Source organism: Atractosteus spatula, chromosome 16 (genome assembly GCF_055471065.1).
Source record: "Atractosteus spatula isolate fAtrSpa1 chromosome 16, fAtrSpa1.hap1, whole genome shotgun sequence".
Lineage (NCBI taxonomy): Eukaryota > Metazoa > Chordata > Actinopteri > Semionotiformes > Lepisosteidae > Atractosteus > Atractosteus spatula.
This window is the reverse complement of record NC_142721.1, coordinates 4,544,774-4,567,023: the sequence shown is the minus strand read 5'-3', so window position 1 is coordinate 4,567,023 and position 22,250 is coordinate 4,544,774. Positions and strand designations below refer to the sequence as shown.

General features: G+C 37.9%; 1 protein-coding gene and 1 long non-coding RNA gene across 2 annotated transcripts; one reads left to right on the top strand and one right to left on the bottom strand.

The window, feature by feature from the left end:
* Nucleotides 1-5,708: 5,708 nt before the first annotated feature.
* LOC148819397 (uncharacterized) lies at nt 5,709-22,056 on the top strand. Its single transcript, XR_016094313.1, has 3 exons — nt 5,709-5,826; nt 12,380-12,506; nt 20,601-22,056. It is a non-coding gene; the product is annotated as an uncharacterized LOC148819397 (long non-coding RNA).
* igf2b (insulin-like growth factor 2b) lies at nt 13,449-22,250 on the bottom strand. The gene is made up of 4 exons (XM_088934974.1): nt 22,072-22,250; nt 21,125-21,287; nt 18,728-18,903; nt 13,449-16,939 (listed from the first exon to the last, which is right to left on the bottom strand). Exons 1-4 carry the CDS (start codon nt 22,144-22,146, stop codon nt 16,700-16,702), a joined length of 654 nt encoding a protein of 217 aa, XP_088791100.1. The 5' UTR covers nt 22,147-22,250; the 3' UTR covers nt 13,449-16,699.

Genomic DNA, 22,250 nt, shown 5'->3' with positions numbered 1-22,250 from the left:
ACCATTGATGCATTAACCAACCAAAACACTGTTACAACCCCTAATTTTTATTTTATTTCGTCTTGGACAAAAATGTGCTCTTCCCCATGTTTGATTGTGAATAAAGCCATTGTTGTAAAAAGCCGCCATGTAGAGTATTGGTTAATATCCCATTAGTAAATTGATTTTGTTCAAATTTATTTTGCTCAACATTCCCATCTGACATTCTGAGAAGTCCATCATTCAGAAGAGCACACAAAGTCAAGTATCACTGGCCTATTGGCGAGTTAATTGAGCATGAAGAGACATTTTTAGAATCATGTTAAAGCTGACTAATGATATTCCCAGTGCAGAGGCAGTTCTCAGACTTTGCCCTGTGTGTACTTTGATTAATGAGAAACAAGTTAATGTCTGAACCAGAAGCAAGAGACCCTTGTACTTATTACTAAAAAAAGACCCCAGCCACACTGTGAGAATGGGAGCATGAATGACATCTCAACTAAAAGACTTAATTTTCATGTGTGATAAAGCTAAAGACTCTAACATTGTACTCTAATCATCTTGCATGACTCTTTCATTGTTTTACAATCTAGCTGCTATTCCTATGTCCCATCTAACCTTAAAGATACAGTTTATCAGCACAGTACTGCTTGACATCTATTAAAGATGTTCATTTTCTTGCATGCAGAGCTGAAGCAATGATTTACTTTGTTTTTATTTTGTATTGTCACATTATTGCTCTTCACCTATTACATTGTATGTACCTTGTATGGCACAATACCTCTTATTTCAGTAGTTTAGGTTGTAACATTTATTTAACTGGATCACGTAGTGCCCTGTAAATTGAAAAACTGTCATTATTTTATGTATTTACCGTAGAATGGTGTCCATGAGCATTTAGCTGCCCAGAAGCCTTTGCTACTGTACATTTTTTTTGTTTTGCATTGTCTCCTAGGCAAAGGTTTCTGAGTGATATTAAACACATTATTACAATTTTATGCATATGCGTACCTTACTGAAGGTACTTTAATAAAAGTTCATTCCTATACCTGCAGCAAGGTTATTTCCAGGATAAATACTGGATCATTGCCAATCATGCAGGGAATATGCTGTGAATAATTCAACATTACTTTTAGAGACTTTGGGTTTTCTATGTCACCAGGATCAGTTTTATAAACCCTCTCAGAGCCTTACATGAAACATGAAGCTGGTCAACAATCTGTCAAACTAATAGTATATTAAGTCAAATTTTATTTATTTATACAAAAGATCTTAATTTATCATGTGTAATTTGCATTATGTATCCATTTTTCATTTGTGTACTGTAATTTGTGAATTATGAAAACAATGAACCTTCTATATGTTGAAAAAGGAGAAACCATCTTTGTCACTCCCAAATATTCTGAACCAATTTTGGCTGCACATCTATGGTCTAAATATAGATGCTTTGTGTGTGTGTGTGTAATTGAGTTTTGTTACAGAACGTCTAGTCAGTTTGCCTGCATAAGAGGGAAATGCATGTTACCTCTTGTTCTGTCATTAAAATTGCTACAGCTGTATAAGGTTGATTGGTTCAAATACTAAATACACACTAAAAGCACAAAGTAGTCCCTATATGCATGTGTGCAAATATGTTTCCTATCTATACAGTTTAAAAAGTACAACAAATTTTGTCATTTGTTCATTTGAACCATCACTGAGCTGAATGGGCAAACATTTTATCAATTTATGAAATATGCCAAAGTAGATACAGATGGTAAAGAGGGCAAAAGTGAAGACATGGAGTGTCTCTTTATGAGCTATAATCAGACTAAACATGTGAAAATGAAATCAGAAGATTTGAAGTTAAATATTTCCAAATGCCATATTGTATCCTAAACTTAGTTGTGTTTCTTTCATACATGTACTGTATATTAACCATTCATCTTTACTTTCAGAAAATCTGAACTCCTCCTTCTCAGAAATGACTCCCAAATTACCATTTGCATAATTTCATGCTTCATGCATAACTTCATGCATAACTTATGCTGGTGGGTTTAACTGCATCTGAAACTCTTTTAAGGGTTAACCTTAACCCTTAGATCACACTTAGATAACCTTAGATCACACTTTACCGGATGGTTTACAGTCTCAGAAACTGTTTTGGAAAGAATCATGGCTAAGTTAGTTTTTAGACTAAGAAGATGTATCATAGTATTGTCAGATGCTTTTTCTCATCTTGAAAACATTAATTTAGCCCCCTAATCCTTCCTTAGCATGCAAGCTCCCATTTTGTGTATGTGCCTTTTTTGTTGCATTTTTGAAAAATCAAAGAAAACATTGTTAAAAAAAGATTAGATTCCATGAAAAAGCGATAAATAAAGACTATATTTGGATAACGTCTGGCTTTTTCTCTTTGCGCAGATGTTGTTTGTGAAGTGGTAACAAATTTGTCTCTCTCTGTGTGCTGCCTTCAGCCTTCACAGCCAACGTCTGACAGCAAACTCACACGTACAAGCTGTATGTGTGAGGCACCAGTTTCAGCTTAACAAAACTGTGATCTTACACTAATTTCTAAACAGCTTTTCTTCACTAATCATCATTCTTCAAGCTGTGTTCTGAACTGCTGATGTCCACCAGAACCCCTACTGACTCAGTTTTGGCTTAATGTTTTCCAACTTCAGAGCTGAAACTATTAATCAGCACTATATTGCTCATCATGATTATGCTGGACCAATAACCTTGATCAAATGACCATAGAATTATGCTTTCAGCCATGAAACCATCATTTTTTTGTCATTTGTGTAATGTGAGGAGAATGATGTTTAGACAATGTCATCAACCAACAATGATTCGAGTTCAGTTGTGCTTGCGTTCCCTGAAACATCACAAGGTTACCCAGTCAGAGGAGTACTGCAGATGTACTGTAAGTAGGCAGTGTTTAAAAAAGTGCTTTAGTCTTTAATGCATATTAAAGAAAATTATATCTGAGAAACTCTGATTCAGACACCAAATCTCTTCCACAGCCTTCGGAAAAAGAAATCCCAGTTTATTAAATGCTTCAGCTTCTGTTCATAGCTGGTCAAACACACGTGGTGTGAGGTTTACTCAAAACTGACCCAGCATGGTGATGTCACATTGCATCAGAATGCCAGGCCATAATCCACAAGACAGAAGTATTGCTGGCACCCAGTAAGGTGTGGTAACTAGTGACAGTGAGCCGGCAACGTACATTTGCAGGGGGTTAGTCATGCATTTACAAGCTCAATCACAAGACAAGTCTTTTAACTGTGAGCCAGCATTGCTAGCTAACTAAAACAAGTGGAGTCCCAGTAATTGTCTGTGTGTGGCAGAAGGAGTCAAGGACCTGAAAAAAAAACAACTCAATAATGTATATTTTGATTATTGAGCATAGAATAGCTATAGGCATGTTTGCAGTCTTTCTCTTAATGGTGAATCAAACAAGGTTGATAGTGTCACAGTGGGGATGGAAAACACCTGAAAACATGCTTTTTAAACACCCAGTCACACAGCAGAGGGAGTAGTTCTCAGGGGCTAGAGCCAAATAATGGCTTTTGGCATTCCTAGCAGGCATTGGAGCACAAAGTGTCAAAATGAACAAAAGCTCGTGTTCAGGCTCAGAAGTGGTTCCACTCTCAAGATCTGCACAAGGCCTTCAACGTTGTTAAGAAAGTGCTATTGCTTGCAACTGATTTAGTTTTTAAAATCCATGCCCTACAAAGCATTATTTTCTCCAGCCATGACAGAATCATTTTCATAACGCCTCTGACCTTGTTCTGAAATGCTAATAGAAAGATGTTTTTTATACATCTAAATAAAGAGTGGTTCTTTTTCAAACACCCAGATTCCATAATGAAATCAGTTTCACTCCAAGTCACAGTATGTGCTGCAATTGTTAGAGCAGAGCTGTAGCATAAAGCTGAGTTTGTATTTCTTCACTGCTCCAAAAAGCGATCTAATTGTCATTTACTAATCAACCAGAGCCTGCCAGTAAGGTTTTCCAATTATGTAACCATGGTTTCTGACTTGTAAACAATTTGCAGGAAGCTTTTTCACCACTTTTTGTCATCAGCAACAAAATGACTAAAGCACAAAAGTAGAAAAACTTGGATATGCTTTTACTGATTAAAAGATAAAAAATGTGTTAAATTGTGATTTAAAACACACCCATAAATTATCTGCGACATTAGGTTTAGATTGGAAATATTGTTAAATGGATGGAGATCTTGGATGAGACTAAATTCAGAACTGTAACAGAAATGTACAGTGTATAGCTCTTCAATATTAAAGGTTGGAACTTCTTTACCACCCTAATGGGAATATCTGTCAGACAAGGGTTCAGAAAACAACTCTTTAGACTACCACAGTACCACACTCGTGACATTGTTTTGACATGTTTTGTACACAGAAAAGAGTTTATTGCAATAATGCTATTCTAATCGTGTCCAGTGCTTAGTGATTAGTAAGGGATTATTGTACAGTCAATAAATGCCTATGACTCTCCCAAACTATACATACGGAAACTGGGGGAAAAAAATGAAAATCGCACATGATAAAATTCCATCTGGTGTAAAACTGAAATGCAGCATGGTCCAGTCATGTGTTGTTATACACTGTGATTGGCTGTCATGTACGCAATGAGAAATTACCACACATGCGTAATTCAGATATATAAAATGATGGGTAGTGTGGTGGATATTTCTGCAAACAACCTATTGTTCCTGGGAGGGAAATGTCACATGACGAGTGTCTTAATCCATGAAAGCTACTCCATGTAACCAGCTGAAGCCCAATTCCGTGTTTCAGTTGGATCGGTATATATGTCTGTTAATAAATAGCTGTCAAGGCAATAATTATTCAATTAACTCACAGTATGACACTCTGTTGAAAATACAGATGTCGGTGGTACTTCTAGAACCGTACCATATACATTAGGCCTTAGTAATCTCAATGAATTTGCAGCTGCCCAAAATCCTGAAGGGACGTAACAGGTTGAAATACAGAGACCCTACTGTCACAGCAGGTGCTGCTCTTTCTAACCCAATCTCCTTGGATAGGTCAGTAGTAAACATGCACTTTTTTTACTTTCCAAATGAAAAGTGTAAAACCCTTCTTACAACCTCTGGTGTTACATTTTAGTATTAGCAACAAAAAAAAAGTTTTTTTTATTTGCTTCTTTGTACTCAAGTACTGAAAACTGGGGTGTTCTTCACTTATATCTTATCTCAAGACAGCAGTAAGGGAGGTCCTAGATTATGGTTATTGGTATAGAATCACTGGGAGAGTGGAGAGCAAGGACTGACCTGGTGTCACACAATGGCCTGAGGAAGGCCAAAGTACTGTAGGTCCGTTTCATAAAAGAATGGCTCCACCACAAAGCACTCAAGTGAAGTAAGTGCAGTTTCTTTACAATGCTTCCCCACTTCCCACATAAGAACCCCGAAGGAACAAACACAATCCTAGTACATCTAGTATGTAAGCCCCTCCCCCCTCTTTGGAAAAAAAAATTCTCAAAATTTCACAAATTATACATCCATAATACATTCATTCAATTGCTTACAAAAGAACAACATCAGATATATCTTAATAACACACAGTTTACATTTCCTTTTATCCCGGTTCAAATAAACATCAATACAAACACTGACATTTCCCCCTCTTCGCACGCATGTGGTTTTAACCATCTCGATAAATTCACCTTTAGAAGCGGGGACTAGGTTTGGCCATCCGCGGCCACCATAGGCTGACCCATCCCGGAAGTACCAACACCGACCTAATTGTATTAACAGTATCATTCATTTCGAGAGCGCTCTCCATTCACGCAACAGTACTCACTCATACCCATATGTAAGTATATGTTTTATGTATGTGAAATGAAGTAATAGCAGTTACTAGTCAAGCCCCGAGTGTGTACTCTCAGGAACATATCTAGCAACCGCTCAACGGGAGGTGTATGAAGAGTGTATTTCCCGTGCTACCTGTACCTCCTCGTAATAAAGCCGAAAGTAAATGAAAGTTACTGCCCTTGAATTGTATTTAAGTACAGACGGATGTATATAATGAATGTTAGTTCTTATTACATGCAAGAGCAAGAAGGTGTGACTCCCACCCACCGTTTTATGCCTGCTCCCTCATGAATCCTGATCACGGTCCGATAGTGACATCATGAAGTTCAAACTGGCCAGAATGTCCAGTTGTTCTATAAAGGAAGTATTGAAAAGGCAGCATTGGCTGTTCTATTTTTGTGACTTATAATATAACGAAATATATATCTAACACAGGAAGCCTATAGGTTGCTGAAACAGAACAATCATCTATTACTATTTAAAAAACTCACTGTGCTCAATTGTTTAATTGTAATGTGTAGCATCTAAAGAAACATTTATAATTAAAAAGTACAAACCAAAAAGTATCTTATATGCTGTTACTGCATGCCTTTTAACAACACATCACTTTCAGAGTTGCTGCTCTAAAAAAACTATTTTCTTATGCAAACTCCTAGTGACTCAAAGCAACCCCAGCCAATCTGTAGCATCCTGTAGCATTTCAGTCACACTAGTGCTCAAATCGTCATCACCCAAATTACTATTTACCAAGACACATGGAGAAATTTCCCAAATAGCTAATTATCATCAAACAAGAAACACTGCTGCACTAACCTGTTTCAGTCCCACCCCCGTTTTCTGCAGGAGTGCCCCATCCATCATCTTCAAAACTAAAGGAATAGCACGGGTATCATCTTAACTCTTTCATTGCCATTGGAAGGGAGGTCCAAAAGTGGATGTGTTCCCGACTCTTAGGGAAATTCAAATTTCCTGTCCAGGATTTGCCAAGGCAGACAGATTATATGGTTTTTTTAGCCACCCAATTGTGTCTAAGATCCTTGCTCTTAAGCACTTTGCTGACACCGTGTACAGTACATCTGTGATTGTCACTATAGTGGTGGCCTATTGGCAATGTGGGGTCCTGTATCATTAGTTTGCCTCACCGTACCTGAGCCATCTGCTAGGCTAATTGAATAGGCATCTTCACCCATTTTAGGACAATGTCTCGAGTCTTGTACGTCCGTAGTAATGTTTTAGAACCTCATGCTGCTGTTAACTGATGTATAAACTGACTGACTACACTGCAAAATCCTGCACTTCACCGTCTTTCCACAACGTGTGGCTGCTGCTTCTGGACATCGGCTGATGTTGACAAATGTTGTGCAAAAGGCTGTCCGGTGTTCTTCCTTCCACTGAGCTATCTGCAAGCACACCTTCCGTGTGAAAACTCAGGAATAGCTGGGCTGCCCAGTGAATGAAAAGATCACTCAGTACATTGGTGTTTAATACAATGATAATGTCCGAGATATGTACTCTGTGCTTGCTCCTTTGGAAAAGAAGGGATAAATCTTTTCCTAAAGGGGAGTCCCTAACACATCAAGACATACAGTAAATCGAATGCTTATATTAGTTATTTTATTTCCTTTGATCTCAATAGAGACTGTAAATGACAACCTTGAGCACAACTATTGTATTTTATACATGAGGTTAATACTTCAAAGCTTTAGCTAAACAACTTCCTTCTCTATAAATGTTATAACTAGTTCTGTTCCTTTAGCTCGATATGCAGTCACTCAACTGGGGACAGGCCTGTCTGAGCTCTACTCCTCTGATATATCCTTGCTCCATCTAGAAGCATGTTTCTTTTTCATAATTACAAAGGATTATATAAACGCACTGCTGCATTTTCATTAATCAACAGACACCCTGCCATTTAAGACTAAATGCAAATGGAATAGGGGGTAATTAGAAGTGGCACAATTCCCAGTTAATAAAAAAATACAGACGTTTGCCACTAAAAAAAAGACCCACCTCATCACAGTACCATAAGTGACCTTTTTTTTTGCTTGTAACAGTGTAGAGAAAGGAAACTCTAGGAGATAATACAATTGGTCACAAGAAAATGTGTCCAAGTGAAAATGAGTGTAATGTCTACAGTCAGTCTCTAGCTGTTCATTCCCTTTCTTTTTTGGAATTGTTTGTCGAACACAGGGTCACAATGCTGAATGTTTCTCTTGCCAGATTCTTGAGAACTTCAGTGGGTTATTCAAGGTCTCCCTGTCAACAACCTTAAATTGCATGCACACATTTTTCAAATATTTATACCGTGTGTCACGACTGCTTGCAAAGGGATTTTAGTCTACATTCGCTGCAAACGAGGAAGCATATAAATATTTAATCTCATGGTACTGTTGTTAATTATGCAAACAGGTAAGCATCTTGTAACAATTAAGTTTTATTATACACTTTTATCCAAGCAGGCTTATAGTACTCAACTTAGTACTCTTAGTACACTCACCATTGCTATAAATCTATGTCTTAGATTCAGAGTGAGAGAGCATTTGCTTTTTAACAGACTGTCTCAGCCACCTGCAACTAATTGATCAACAATCAGCCAGGTATTTAACCCTCATTCGCCATTACCCCAGTGCTCCAATACGTACCTTGTTTCAAGTAGTTCTCTCACACCAAGGTTTCCTGTGAGCTTGCGGTCCAATTTTCCGTTGCCTGTAGTTACCAGTACCTGATCCAGCCCACAATAATTCCCTTGTGTCCTGATCCCACCAGCCGTGCTTTCTCCTTGCGCACCTGTAAAGCAGCAGTCCTGGGTCTCCGGAGCCCCATCCACTTCTCCATTACTTTTGTAAACACAACCTCGGCTCCCGGGTCCCGGCTCCCAACTCCCACGTCTGCATCACTCTCGGATTTCTCCGCCAGCCCTTTGAGTGTCTCTGTGGCCAACCAACCACTGCAGCTCACGGATGGATCCCTATTTCCCTCAACCAGACGCGGTTTTTCAACACCTAGCCACAGCATAACATGAACACAATCAGTTAAGGGCGGTAGGCGTGGTAACTCCAGAGTCCTGTCTAGATTATTTGGCCTTGCACAATCTGGCCATCCTAAAGTTCTCCTTTAATTCCATAAGAGAATCAATTTCTCCCTCATCCACCTGATCTGATATAAACCCGCCATTGGGATGGATCTCAAGACCATATCATCTGATACGTGCAATCAGCATTATGACTGCCATGTGAATGTTGGCGGCTGTGGCTGTTGCTGTGCCAAAGTTCTTTCACGTTCCTCAGATCTGTGCAGGTGCTTCCTGTCAGTTGGTAGGACTGCGGAATCTAAAGGACTAAGGAGTGTGGAGACTGTGTATTGGCCCTGAATGCCCTTTGTATTTAAGAAACGGCAAAAAGGAATGGAAAAACTGGAAGGGAGATCTCTTCAAGCACACAGCAGTTTCTCATATTACATTAAAACAATTGTTTTCCATTCCTTAATTGATCATTAAGAGTGTTGCATTTCTAGTATGTTTAAATATCATCACTCCTGAAATGTGTGTTGAACTCTTGAGCCTTAACCTTGTGGCAAAGCCTCAATGAGGTGAACTGCCATCATCTCATTAAAAGCCCCAGCGAATCAGAAAGATCTGTAGTTATCTTATGTAAGGGTCACATTCCCTACTAAAGGAAGTATGTTCTCACATCTTGATGCCCAGAAACTAAGTTACTTGCAGTGTTGTTGGTCCTGGCTGCAGAAATGTCACTGAATCTCCTTGTGTATCACTGTGTTTTTACAAAGCCCCTCACAATTGATTTTCATCACATCGTTGTAACAATTGTAACATCAATTCTTTCAGAAATATACCATGTGCTTTTGCATCATACTGTTACAGTTGCACAAATCTTTTGGACAAATGGCATGGGAGTAAAGTTATTATTTTTGGAAGAAGTAATATCTGCCCCCAAGAAAGAAAAAAGGGTACTGTACTTTTTTTCAAAAAATAGTCAGCAAGAAATGGAACTCATGCTTATATAGAGTTAGTCTGCATGCTTTTCCTTTATGGTAGTCTGCCATAGTAAAGAAGAATATTTTCTGTGATTTCAGTATGGTTCTTTACCACTTATTTTCCTTCCACCATGGTGGGCAATGGTCGTTTCTAAGGGATTTCATTGTTTTGTGAAACATTGTGCCATTACATTTACATTTTCAGAGCCATTCCTTGAGCAAGTTATTTTATACCACTTGAGGGCAGTAACATCTTGTCTTTGTGTGTTCTGACTGAGTTACTTTTCAATGGACGATCTCAACTGATTCGTCAATAAGGCAAGCCTTACCAGTACCAGCATTTCATAGCTTCCTCTATTTGTTAGTAGGGCGAAAGTCAATACTCAACTCTGCATATTTTTTTTTTAATTTAATGTTGTACTAAGACTTAGCTGCAGTCCAAAAGCAACCCTAAAAGATAAGCAACGAGAAATCATCTCTGAAACCAGAATAGGACCACTGTTCTTCGTCTCTGCAATGAGACCATGAGAAATCAAGCCTCATATTTCTTTGCTTTTGCAGCCTGAATGCCCATTGCTATATGTATAGACAACCTACAAATGTGTTACAGTTAAAACAGCATTTCAGTTGAGGTGAATTTTTTGCTGTTTACCTGTGCTGTCTGCACATCCAATTTGAGCTGTCCTGTTGGGTGGATAAAAAACTAACAATTTAGCTTTACTCTTGAACACTGTCTTTTATATACAGGGGACCCAGAGCATACAACTGCATTTTCAGATTTTTGAATTTTTAACTGAATAACTTTCCCTACCTTTAACTTTTACAGTGTTGAATTTTTGCACTTCCTTTCTTTTTAGACTGACTAAATCAGTTATCCCACAGGTACTCTTACATTCTGATAATCAGAATGTTTCTGAGGGGGTGTACAGTGCAGTGGCGATTCAGTGGATGAGGAATTTGTTTTGAGCTCGGCAACAATTGCAACAATGGATCTCTTTTAAAATATTAATGATTTTTTTTATTTCAATCCAGATACTCCATTGCGTTATGTTTGTTGAAGCTGGCATTCAATAGCTGAGAAAAGCATTGATTTGAAAAAGGAAGCAGTGAACCTGTTAGTGTCTTGCCGAATAGAGGTTTTGGGCAACTCTGGCTGCTGTAAACAAAGCAGGCCCAAGCTTCGTTTTGGCTAGAATTGTGCCATTTTGTCTCACAACTTCTGTGAAACAGCCTTACATAAACAGCTGCAGGGTTCAAACAAATTCCAATTAAAATCTGGTATTCAGTCTTTTCTCTTTAATCATAAAAGAACAGACCTGTAAGAGCAAGTCTGCCTCTTATTAAGCTTCAGCAGCCAACGACATTAATCATTTTTCTTTATAGTTTGCTTTCAATTGGACCTCCCAAATTATGGTTTACGTTTTTAAAATCTACTCTTTTTTACTCTTACCGTACAATCTTTCATCAGCCCACAGTAACGCTTGACTGGGCTCCTTAGCGGTGTTTAAAAAAATAAAAGCTTAGAAAAATCATGCCAGATGATTATTAATGTTGGAGACAGTGGGTTCGAATCCAACTGGCCTGAGCTCTGGAGGACTGTGGTAAAGAAAGACAACAGGGGCTTCATCATCTGCGAGCAACTGGCCTGGTGCCTGCAGTCTTTTGCACCTTTTCTTCCTCTGTTTTCTGCTTCTGTCCTCCAGTTCGCAAGAGAGTGTGAATTTGCAAGCAGGGTCACCTGAGGTCATTCCCATTGAACATGTCTGGAATGTTCTTGGAGGACGTGTTGCATCCTGGCAACACTGTCCTACAGCTATTTGGTAGCTAGTCAGCAACCCAAAAGAACAGATAAGAGTCCCATCAGGTCTTATTGCCCCCTTGTCTGGAGCACGCTGATTGTCAGACAACAGTGAGGAGGGTTGTAATTGTTCACTTTCCTTCACATGAACTGGAAATGCATGGCTGTTTTCTTACCCATTTTGTCAGGGATGTGGCAAGCTGATAGCTCCTGTCATGGTGTGGTCATTGCAAAGGACCAGAACAGTTAGTTAGCAAGACAGAAGAGAACCATTAGGAAGCTGTGATCACACCATCTTTCAGCTTGAAGTTAACTTTAGTATGTCACTCCTGTACAAAAAAAAAAACAATTTCCAATAACAGAAAAGCCAACTCATAATTAAAGAGAAAGAGTTTAAGGAACATAGGGCATAATTAAATAGATATCACAGTAGTAGAGAATTGGTGATCAGAGGCACTGCTTGACCAACCAAACTAATAAAAACATATCCCAAAAGTTAAGTCCAGAAAGTCCAAAAAGCAGGTGGTTTAATGGCTCAGTAAAGAGACCTGGACTAAGCAAATTAAATGATTGAAAATTGAGTAAGATTGTCCAAATGGCCTCTTTTTATTTTGAACCTTATGTGTACATATGCCCATCAAAGGGGGAAGGGTTTTCTTCTGTTCCATTATTCCATTCTTGTTTTGAGTTTTCTTGTGTTGTACTCAGTTGACCTTGCGTTAAGTTTTTCATTTTAGTGTTGTATACCTTACTTTTTCAACAGAGGGTGGGTGTACAGTGCATGGTGTTAGCCAGTCAGAGAAGAAGAAACAGGAGATTTTTACATTTGGATAAGAAATGTCCAATCATATGAGAACTACTTACATAATCTAATCTCCGAGCCAACACACGTGAGTATTGGTTGAAAAGTTACTACAGCTGCACTTTTTTAAATCATTCACTTACTCCATTTAAGTGTCAAGTGTTTAGGCTGTTTAAACTGCTGTTCACATTCAACAGAATGGGGTATTTTATCAAGTTTGTCTTGTTTTACCAAAACTATCTTTTTGGATTTGGTAATTTTGAATTGACCACTAACGTTTAGAATATGCCATCTCTGTACATATGTCACTTCCCAGTTTGAAATGATATGACAAAAACTAAGAACTTCTGTTGCTCAAGACTTCACATGCGCATTGTAAAATAATCCTTCAGTCCATTTTTAATTTACATTCTGTGAAATACTGTGAAAAAACATCTGTTTCAATGAGATCTGACTGGAGTTATCTAAAATTACAATGGGATGCCTGCCACCAACAGGATGTAGAGATGCACCCTTACGTGGAACAAGGTATAAGGAAAACATATAAGAAATACTGCTCTAGGTGTTTTTTTAACACTAATTCACCCTAACAAGTGATGTTTCAGACCTTTTCATCAATTTGTGTAACACAGAAGGTTCCTGAAACTGAAATTTATACTAACACATTTGTCATGAGAGCTCATGCCAACAGGATTAAGGATGCAAGGCCCATTTCAATGTTGTTTTGAACTTGGACACTTGGAAAAATGTATGGTTTCTGTAGATTTTCAGTTTGCGGAGTCAGATTTTCTCAAGGTCAGAGTCTTCTTGGAAAATGCACATTTTGTAATAAACGCACTGATTGTCAGCATAAACATGCACTTTAGAATTTACGTAATACCCCATTACAGGAACTCATTTGACATTTCTACCTAATCATTGAAGTAAATGGTGTATTTCCTGAGATTGCTTAAAGGTTACCTTTCAGATTTTCTCAGTATGAGGCCCTGTGTAGCACAGTAAACATTAATAAGACAGGAATGCTAGGGGATTATGATAAACTGTTAACATTTTTATTGATATTTAAAATGAAGGTACATGAATTGTGCATGTTGAAGGTCTAGCGTGCGGAGGTTAAAATTAATGAAGTACACACAGGCAGGGTGGGTCACTGACATTGTATAAGAATACTTGTCTTGGAAAGCAATCACAAATAGAGATCCCTTCATTAAGTGTCCAGAAGTGATATTTTAAACCAGTTTTTACAAATAGCCAGGTTGAGAATAATTGCAGTCCTTACAAGGAGAAAAGTCCATCACTTTCATAAGCTGTATATGAAATCACTGGAAAAGGGTATAATATGGAAAAAATAATAATTGCACTGGATCCTGACACAACTGAAAAAAGAGCCAGATCTGTGAGCAGGAAACGTGAACATAGCAATTGAACAGGCAACCAACTCCATAGTTTTTCAGTGTGAATTTGGATCCTTGTTCAACTGATAAATTCTGAACGTTTTCTACAGTGGAAGGCTGATAGGCAGACGCATTGGCTGCAGTAACCTCTTAGTAAAAGTGAGTCACATCGCTAGCACACATTCGTATTTAGACAGGAAGTGAAGTGAATATTCAGAATGTAGCCCTAGCTGAGTGTGAGGGTAAGCTGCACAGGATAATGCATGGCTACTTTCACCTTAAATATCATAGAATCCCTGAGCAGGTCTCTGTTTTAAAAATGTATCTTATTTAAATGAGGAAGCTCTCGCATATCTGTAATGAGAAAGTGTTTCTGTTCATTTAAGTGAATTCCTAATACCTTGTACTGTAAAAAGGGATGCACTGTAATGATAGTGCATATAGTCTTAGTCTTACAGACATATGGTCTTACAGTCTCAAAAACATATACATTTTCCATTTTTGAAAACATGTTAGCTGAAATGGCAACACCCAAAACATCACTCTATTAAAATGTATTCTGAGTAGCTGAGGATAGTGGTGGATACTCTCCCTATACCATCTTTTTTCCTGAGTTCGTACTTGCTAAATGTGATAACCCTTCAACAAAGATGGTATTGTAACTCTTTGCCACAGATGGCATTTGCAATAGAAGAAAAATCATTCACTACCTAGCTAGATCATGCCCGGAGCTTTGGCATTTAAAATCTTTTATCTAGTGTATATACAAAATGACAAATACCCCAGGCTTTCATACTCAGGAGGTATAATTCTCACTTGAGGATGTACGCTCTTGTTTGCGATACAACTTTCTCATCACAGACTGCTTGATGATCTGCTCACAGAAAGTTAGTAGCAAAAGTAGTAATAAATTAGGGTTTGAAGGAGAAAAAATATTTTCTGTGCCCCCAGCCCTATCTTGGACTCCATTAGAAGGCAAGATACTTCTCGAATGATAACAGATATATTTGTATCTAATCTATCTACATACACATGTATCCAAGCATAAAGAAATACACTTTTCTACTTACACTCTTACACACTCACATTAAAAAAAAAATTAAAATATCAAAATATTATATACATGTATATAATATTCTGCAGAAATAAATACTAAAGTGGCTTACAAGATAGTGGGTAGAGTACAATCAATGCAAACATTTAAAACTTCATATATTACTGAGAATAGTATACTTCTATTTATTTGTCCAGATTCTCGCGGTTTGCTGAAAACATAAGCTAAGGAAAGTGAATAATAAGAATATGTGCCCACTTCTGTGACAAAACATGCCCGTGCAATCAAGGCTACTGCAGCTTTTTAAAATATCCATTTGACATTTCCGAGGCAAAAAAATGTTTCTTTTTGGTACAAAGCATCTAGAAAAGCATTACAAGTAATACCAGAAAAATGAAAAACACAAAATAAAAGTCAGTTGCGCATCAGTGCTAAGTATATTATTTGGACCAATTTTCATATATATTTTATAACAAAATAAATAATGCCTTTATACAGTGCCATTATTTGTATTAAACAAAAAAAGAAGCTTGGCGGCTCATTATGCAAGATACAGCTCATACTAAGAGAAAATAACATGATGTCCCTGGTAACTAATTATACATATTCAAGTATTTGTTTTCAAGCAAAAGCATGTGAATACTACTGATACACAATAAAAAATGTTAGTTGACATTATTGCTTTTTTTCCCTTTGACTTGAAATTTGTGCCTTTTAAAAATTAAAAAAACAACAATATAATAACAAAAATAAAAAAAATCATAAAAAAGAGAATAATCTATCTTGGAACAGGAATGTCACGGTACCAGAATTTGACAGTCCAAGAAAACATCTCTAAGCAAAGCAACGTGCTAAAATGATCCCACAGTTTTTATTTCTTTCAGGTTGTAAAGAAACAGGACAGTGTTGTTTTCAAAGTCTGTCTGGAAGCATGAATTTCCTCCAGGCAATGCCTTTATCCCACAGTTTCCTCCCACATCAGTGGTCTTCTGGGCAATATCGTGGTACGCTGCAAAAGGCATCTTCTGACTTGTAACGAGCCGCTGAATTGTAGTGTACTGCCACATCTGCACACTGTGACATCCCAGTTTAGCACTGCCAGAACCAAGCTATTCTTTTTTTTCAAGTCACACTTTCCCTAAAACGGAAAGTTTTCTTCAAGTTCTGCATTGTCAAAAAAAACGTGCATTTTCATCTTCCTCTTCTTTGAGTCCATCCCCAAAGCTAGCACCATGACATTGTTTGATAGCTACACGTTTATTGTTCATAAAAAAATAGTGCCTTTTTTTCCTTTAATATAAAAAAAAGATTTGACGTAATCCGTGGCGATGTGCAATTGCAGACGTTTTTTCTGCCTTTTGTTTTGTGATTAGAAGGTGCTGGATCAGGAATCTAATTTAAACAATATAAACTCCTTACGGTGTGGAAATCCCATTAGTTACAGGTGCAAACTAGTTTAAAAAAACTAACAAGAAGAGATGTTTGTATCTCAGTAAATTTGCATGGAATGAAGTCTTTTATGTTGGCTGTTCTGAAGTTTAACCCCCCTCCCCCCCCTCCCCCGAACAACCATTCTTCTGCACTTCCTCTTTGCACTTGCCAAGCAGTGAACTGCTTTCATCTTCTTTGCCTTTTTCTATTTCGGATCCACCTGAATTGCCTTCAGTTTAATTGTTAACTTGCTTTTCATGTTGCGTGTACATGTGTGTGTGTGTGCGCAGCGTGTAAAGGGAGGTGGGGTGGACCGAGGCTCAAGAAGGCTGCCACAGGACGTCAAAAACAAAGCTATAATCCCCTAGTCTTTTTATCTCGCTTGTGCAAAGAATCCCAGACTCATTTGTGGCTGACAGATTTCTCTGTGGAAGACTGAACTGCAGGGGGCAGTTTGCTGGGAAGGGTGATCAGAGGCTTGTGAAAGAGGAGCTGCTCCTGGGCCTTGACCTTCTCCGCCTGGTGCCTGAATTTCCTTGCCCTCAGAATGGCGGGGACGCCTCTCCGCAGTCTCTGTGCTGCCTTTCTCTGCCACACGTCGTATTTGGAATACTTGACCGTCAGTGGCTTCCTTGGGGCTTCCTGCAATTGGAAACAAATGCAATGAGGACAAGTCAGCTCTCTAGACCTGCTTTTATAGCAAACATAATTTCCTACATACAAGTATACCAATAAGCACTTCCTTTGTTACTGAGTGTCCAGACGGGTACTCTAATAGCTTTACTGAAATCAAGGTGGGCCCAGCACTGCAATATTTTTTTAAGAAAGTAAATTGTACTACTTTTTTCTGCCATCTTAAAATACTACTAACATGTCAGCTAGCCTAGTCTGTTTAAGGCTCTCTCTTTATTCTGTTTTTCTTTTTGAAAATTAGATGTGCTGGCCTCCCAGGACTGTGGCCTACTAGCTTACAGCACTACTATGCTTATGCCAGTGGCACTGGCTGGTTCTTTCAGTGTTCTGTCTGCTGCAATGCACTGTAAGACACAAGAGGTGACCATGTATTGTCCCACCAGTGCCCCAGAATCCAGTCCATTGTGCAGAGATGTACCTGAGTGTATTCTCTTTAAAGATGAACATAATTGAGCTTAGATCCCTGTCACTGCTCAGTCTGGTCTTCCTGTCTCTTTCCATCAGGAGAGCAAATGGACTAGTTCAAACCATTACATGCCTAGCAAATAAACTACTAACAGCACCCTCAATGTGAAAAGGTCTTTGGGGGCGAATTTAAGTCTCAAGGTTGCTACAACGTTAAGAACCTCATAATAATGCAGGTGTGTATCTTGATAGATTTTATCAAGTTTTTATGCTGTGGTTTTCTGCACTTCTAACATCCTATTTATGCTTTTCTACACTGGACCATAAGTAAAACTTCAGTTCATTGGTAAAGCTTATTCAGAGACCTCTATTTTGAAATATTATAGATTTCCCATAGTCCAGTGCAGTAATGCACAGTGAAGACCAGTTTAAAGCACATGATACCACAGCAAAATATGAAACCGCAAGAAAATTGAAAATATATCACAATAAATTCACCTTGGTAAACTTTTACAGTGTAGCAGAACTACTAATTTTATTTGCTCATAATTAAACGATTTAACTTATTTGAACTTGCTTTAATAGTTTTAAATGTAACCTTAAGACAAGATAAGATGGATTTTTGTGCCTCCTATGTCCACTTTGCAAAATGTATCTTAATGTGTAATGTGTAGTTTAATGTAAAGCATTTTGAAACGATTGCTTTTAAATGTGCTATATTGATAAAGTCTGTTATTTTAACTGCTCCTCAGTTGCACTAAAATATATTATATTTGTCATGCAATTCAAGGCTTAGATGTATGTCTTGTACCAATTAAATGAACACAGGTTCTAGGATCCTTTGAGTCACCACATATTGATTTCCACTGGTGCTGTATGCTGAAATATGTCATGCACTCAAGACAAAAGAGCTAATACAAGCAATCCAGGCTATTATATTTACTTGATCAGTGTGAGTTTCAATTAAGTATCCAAAATAAAGCTGAAAAACAGTGGGGGGTAGGATTTCATTCAAGGGTCAATGATTTAAAAGTGGAATATATTGTGTATCATGCACAGTCACTTGAACATGTACTGTTTACCTTTTTTGATCTTTTGGTCTTGAGCACAGTACTTTACTAACTTTCCACCTATGTCAGCATTTTATGTCAGGTTCTTGCTTAGTAATGCTTATTATTTTCCAAGATAACATGCTTGTAAAAACAAAATGTCCCACTGTCCTCAGCAACACCATCATATGGGTTTTGCATAAACAAATTCTTGAGTGCAGATCAGAGAAAAGATAGAGCTTTGCAAAGTGTCACTTCCCATGGATACAGGTTCTACACGTACCTTTAGTGCCGGTAATGCAGGTATCCCCTGAAGTGATGTAGAAGAGACGTCTCGTTCTGACTTAGCAGGTTTAGCGCAGTACATTTCCAGAAGGTTCAAATCACAGCTTCGGAAACAACATTCTTCAACTATTCCTTTCTGTGCTCTTCGACTGTTTGATCTGCTTGTTGGCCTGCCTGGGGAAAACAAAAAACAAGACAAAAAAGATTAGCACTTGAGAACAAGTAAACAGTAACTGATGTTTAAGGATTTTTTTTACCATCAGTTCAATGCATTATTTAATCAATGTATCAACCAGAATGAAGCCCTGTTTCTATGTTTTAAAGAATAACCACACAAACTATGGGCAACTAAAACACAATAATTATGAACCATCATAAACACTTTTCTTAATATTATGAAAATTCTACAGGCAGCCTTCATGTCAACAGATTGCAGTCTGACGTTTTTATTTGAGCAACAGCCATTTGTTTACTTTGTATACAAGAGTCAGCTGCTATGTATGAGCAATTTGCCCAGTAAATGGCTAGACGTGTACATTTCATAGGATTATGGAGTTAATTATGGAGTTTGCATGCTTTTGCAAGAAGAGCAGACACTCTGAGGTTAAAGTGCTATCTTATAAGATTATGAGAATGTAAATTAAACAGAACACATATTGCACTACCCATACCATAACCATATGATTTTCATGTAATAACACATTAACATGACCAAAAATGTGACTGACCCCCTGAAAGTTGTATTTTCTTTACAGAAAATATGTATAAAACAAAGAACTCTATTGGGAGCACAGATATGTTTTTTTAATACCAACACTGAAAAAAGACTCATGTTGTTACCTGCTTTTTATTCTCTACATTGTTTGCTATATACATTGTGTCTGAGGCCACATCAAAACCCATTTGTTTAAAAAGGACATTGCTACTGATTTATCTGAACAGTGAACCTGTGATGTTTAGTTAAAAGATTAATCAAAGATCAAGAGATTTTTTTTCAAAATCATACCCTGTGGGAGGAAGTGTTTAGAATAAGGGAGCTATTTAGATATTAGAAAAACACCATCAAAGCTTTTAAAGCCCTGAAAAAATCCTTTGTTATACAGCAAAAAAGGAAACATTGAGCTCTATTGAGTAGTTTTCTTAATAATGGAAGCTACTTTTTGACCTTGCCACCTCAGCGGAGATAAAGAGACAGAGGGACATGAAAGGGGAAAGTCTTCAAAAATCTGACAGAGCAGCAAGTGGTCAAAGTGACAGTAGCAAATTGAGGACCTTGATACCTTTTTAGTACATACAGGCACAAAGTAAGATGCAAGCTCAAAGATCTGTAGTGGATATTAGTGTGATTCAGAGAGAAGGGGGAATATATGGATTGAAAGAGAGACAGCTATTTTTTTACTTTTTTTGCCTTTCACTATGTCCACAATTAGATAATATTCTTTTGGATTGTGTGGACAACAGAGTACAAAGGCTGAGCAAGTCTGCTACTGTCAAAGGCAAACAGAGGGCAAATATGCAAAAGGTTATGATACTGGAAGGGAAGAGTTGGCCATACAGCCTCATGCACATTAATTCTTCAACTACATCAGCGTGTGAAACTGTCCACACCAGCCCTTGGAGATGGATTCAACAATCCAGATTACCCCCAGCCAAACAAGATAATTCACTCGGTAGTTAGGAAAGACAAAACTTGTTCGTCGTCTCTTCATTCTGCAGAGTACCATTCAAACTTCATTTTAGGACGGAAAACAGGCATGCACACATTAGCCCCCAAAGGACTAAAACGGAGGATTTTAGAGGCTGTAAATCTGTAAGCAAAGTAGATGTACTTGCCTTCCTTAATTATTAAAAGTTTTTTTTTTCTTTCGCAGAGCGTAGCCTGGGAACGTTTAAGAAGTGGACAATGGAATGGGGACTTGGGTATTACTTTCACATGCGGAATGTGCGAGTAAACAAACAGCCCATTGTGGTGCGTTCAGCAATGCGCCTTAGCGCATTGTGCGTCCTTTTCATACGCAGTGAAGACAGTGAGAAAATGTGCCCACTCAGCACAATCGCGGGGTCGGAGCCTTTAAGCACAGCTTGTAATTTGCAAGTATGTATTTGCATACCTGCTCGCCAATTGTCGGCTGTACTCCCAAACAACTCACCCCCTCCAAAACAGGCGGGGTATTTTACTGAATTGCTAATTTACTCACGAAACCTACTTTTTGTTGCTTTTCAGAACATAAAATAGAGAAGTAGCGCGCTGTCAAGAGTTTTGCAGTAATGGAATAGGATGTGGAAAAGGCTTCTGCTGGACAATAACTTCAAAATTACTATCCTGGAACATTTGTTTCGGATAAAGCTTGTAATAAAGCTCGGGAATCTTAATGAATACATTTAAAACACTTACTGAAGTAAAACCCTCTGTCTTCACACACGAATTGTAGCGCATCTACCAGCTCTCCACCGCAGAGCGTTTCAGCGTAACTGAATGGTTTAGCCACATCCATAATGTAAAAAGTCAGGGCGATCGTGAACACCAACATTTGTCTTGATGTGGACATCTTTCGCACCTAAAGAGAACAGAGAACCTTGTTAGATTGTCGAATGACGTACTTTATGAGCAACAAGACGACCCCATATCTCCCAAGTACGAACTATATACTCAAAAGCACGTCAGTTGTGTCAATGTGCAGTTTAATGCTTTATGAATACACCCGCCTAATATCTTTATGAGTTAGATATTTTTAAAAGTGTATTATATCCGAAATGTTTGCAAATTAAACATGCAACTCTTCTCTAACTTTATCATTCATAATCTAAATTGTCATTAGACGGTTAACGGTTTAATTATTATTTTTTTCTGAACTGGTTTTGTATCTAAACTGGAGAAATGCAATTTAGGGTCTGACTTTTATACCATCTCTTACAAGTTACACCGAGGGATACCAGATGCAACTTCAAATGTCACACAGGTCAAATTAACCTCACTTTCCTACACCAAATAAAGCACAATGTTATCGCCCCCTTGCGTTTAATATTCAAGCTATTAGATGTTTATCCCATAGTAGCAATCGTGAAACGGTATCAAATCTTTAGACGGAACAAGTTTTAAAGGAGAAGTTTTTATATATACATATTGCCGAAATAGTTTGAACAAATTCGTAGCAACTGATTTCTGGAAGTGTCATTGTAATCAAAGCCCTTCTTTTTACAACTATATATACATATGTTTTGACGTATTGTGTTTCATTTGTATGCTCTACACCAGTAATGCCGTAGGTGGAACACGTCTTCAAAGCAAATACGGAAAAAAATAAAACAATTTCATGCAATAAAAAAGTTCTGCAGTATTACCTTCATTCTTCTGTTTTCAGTTCCTAAGCAGGTATGGCAGAGAGCCTGGTAGCTGTATTTCTGCTGATCCTCCATTTCTGAAGTTGTTTGATATGTATGTAGTTATTTGGTAGTGAAGTAGGTTATGTTCCCAGTTGCTAATGTAGAGATGTTGTGTGAAGCTGCCCCACAGCTTAGGA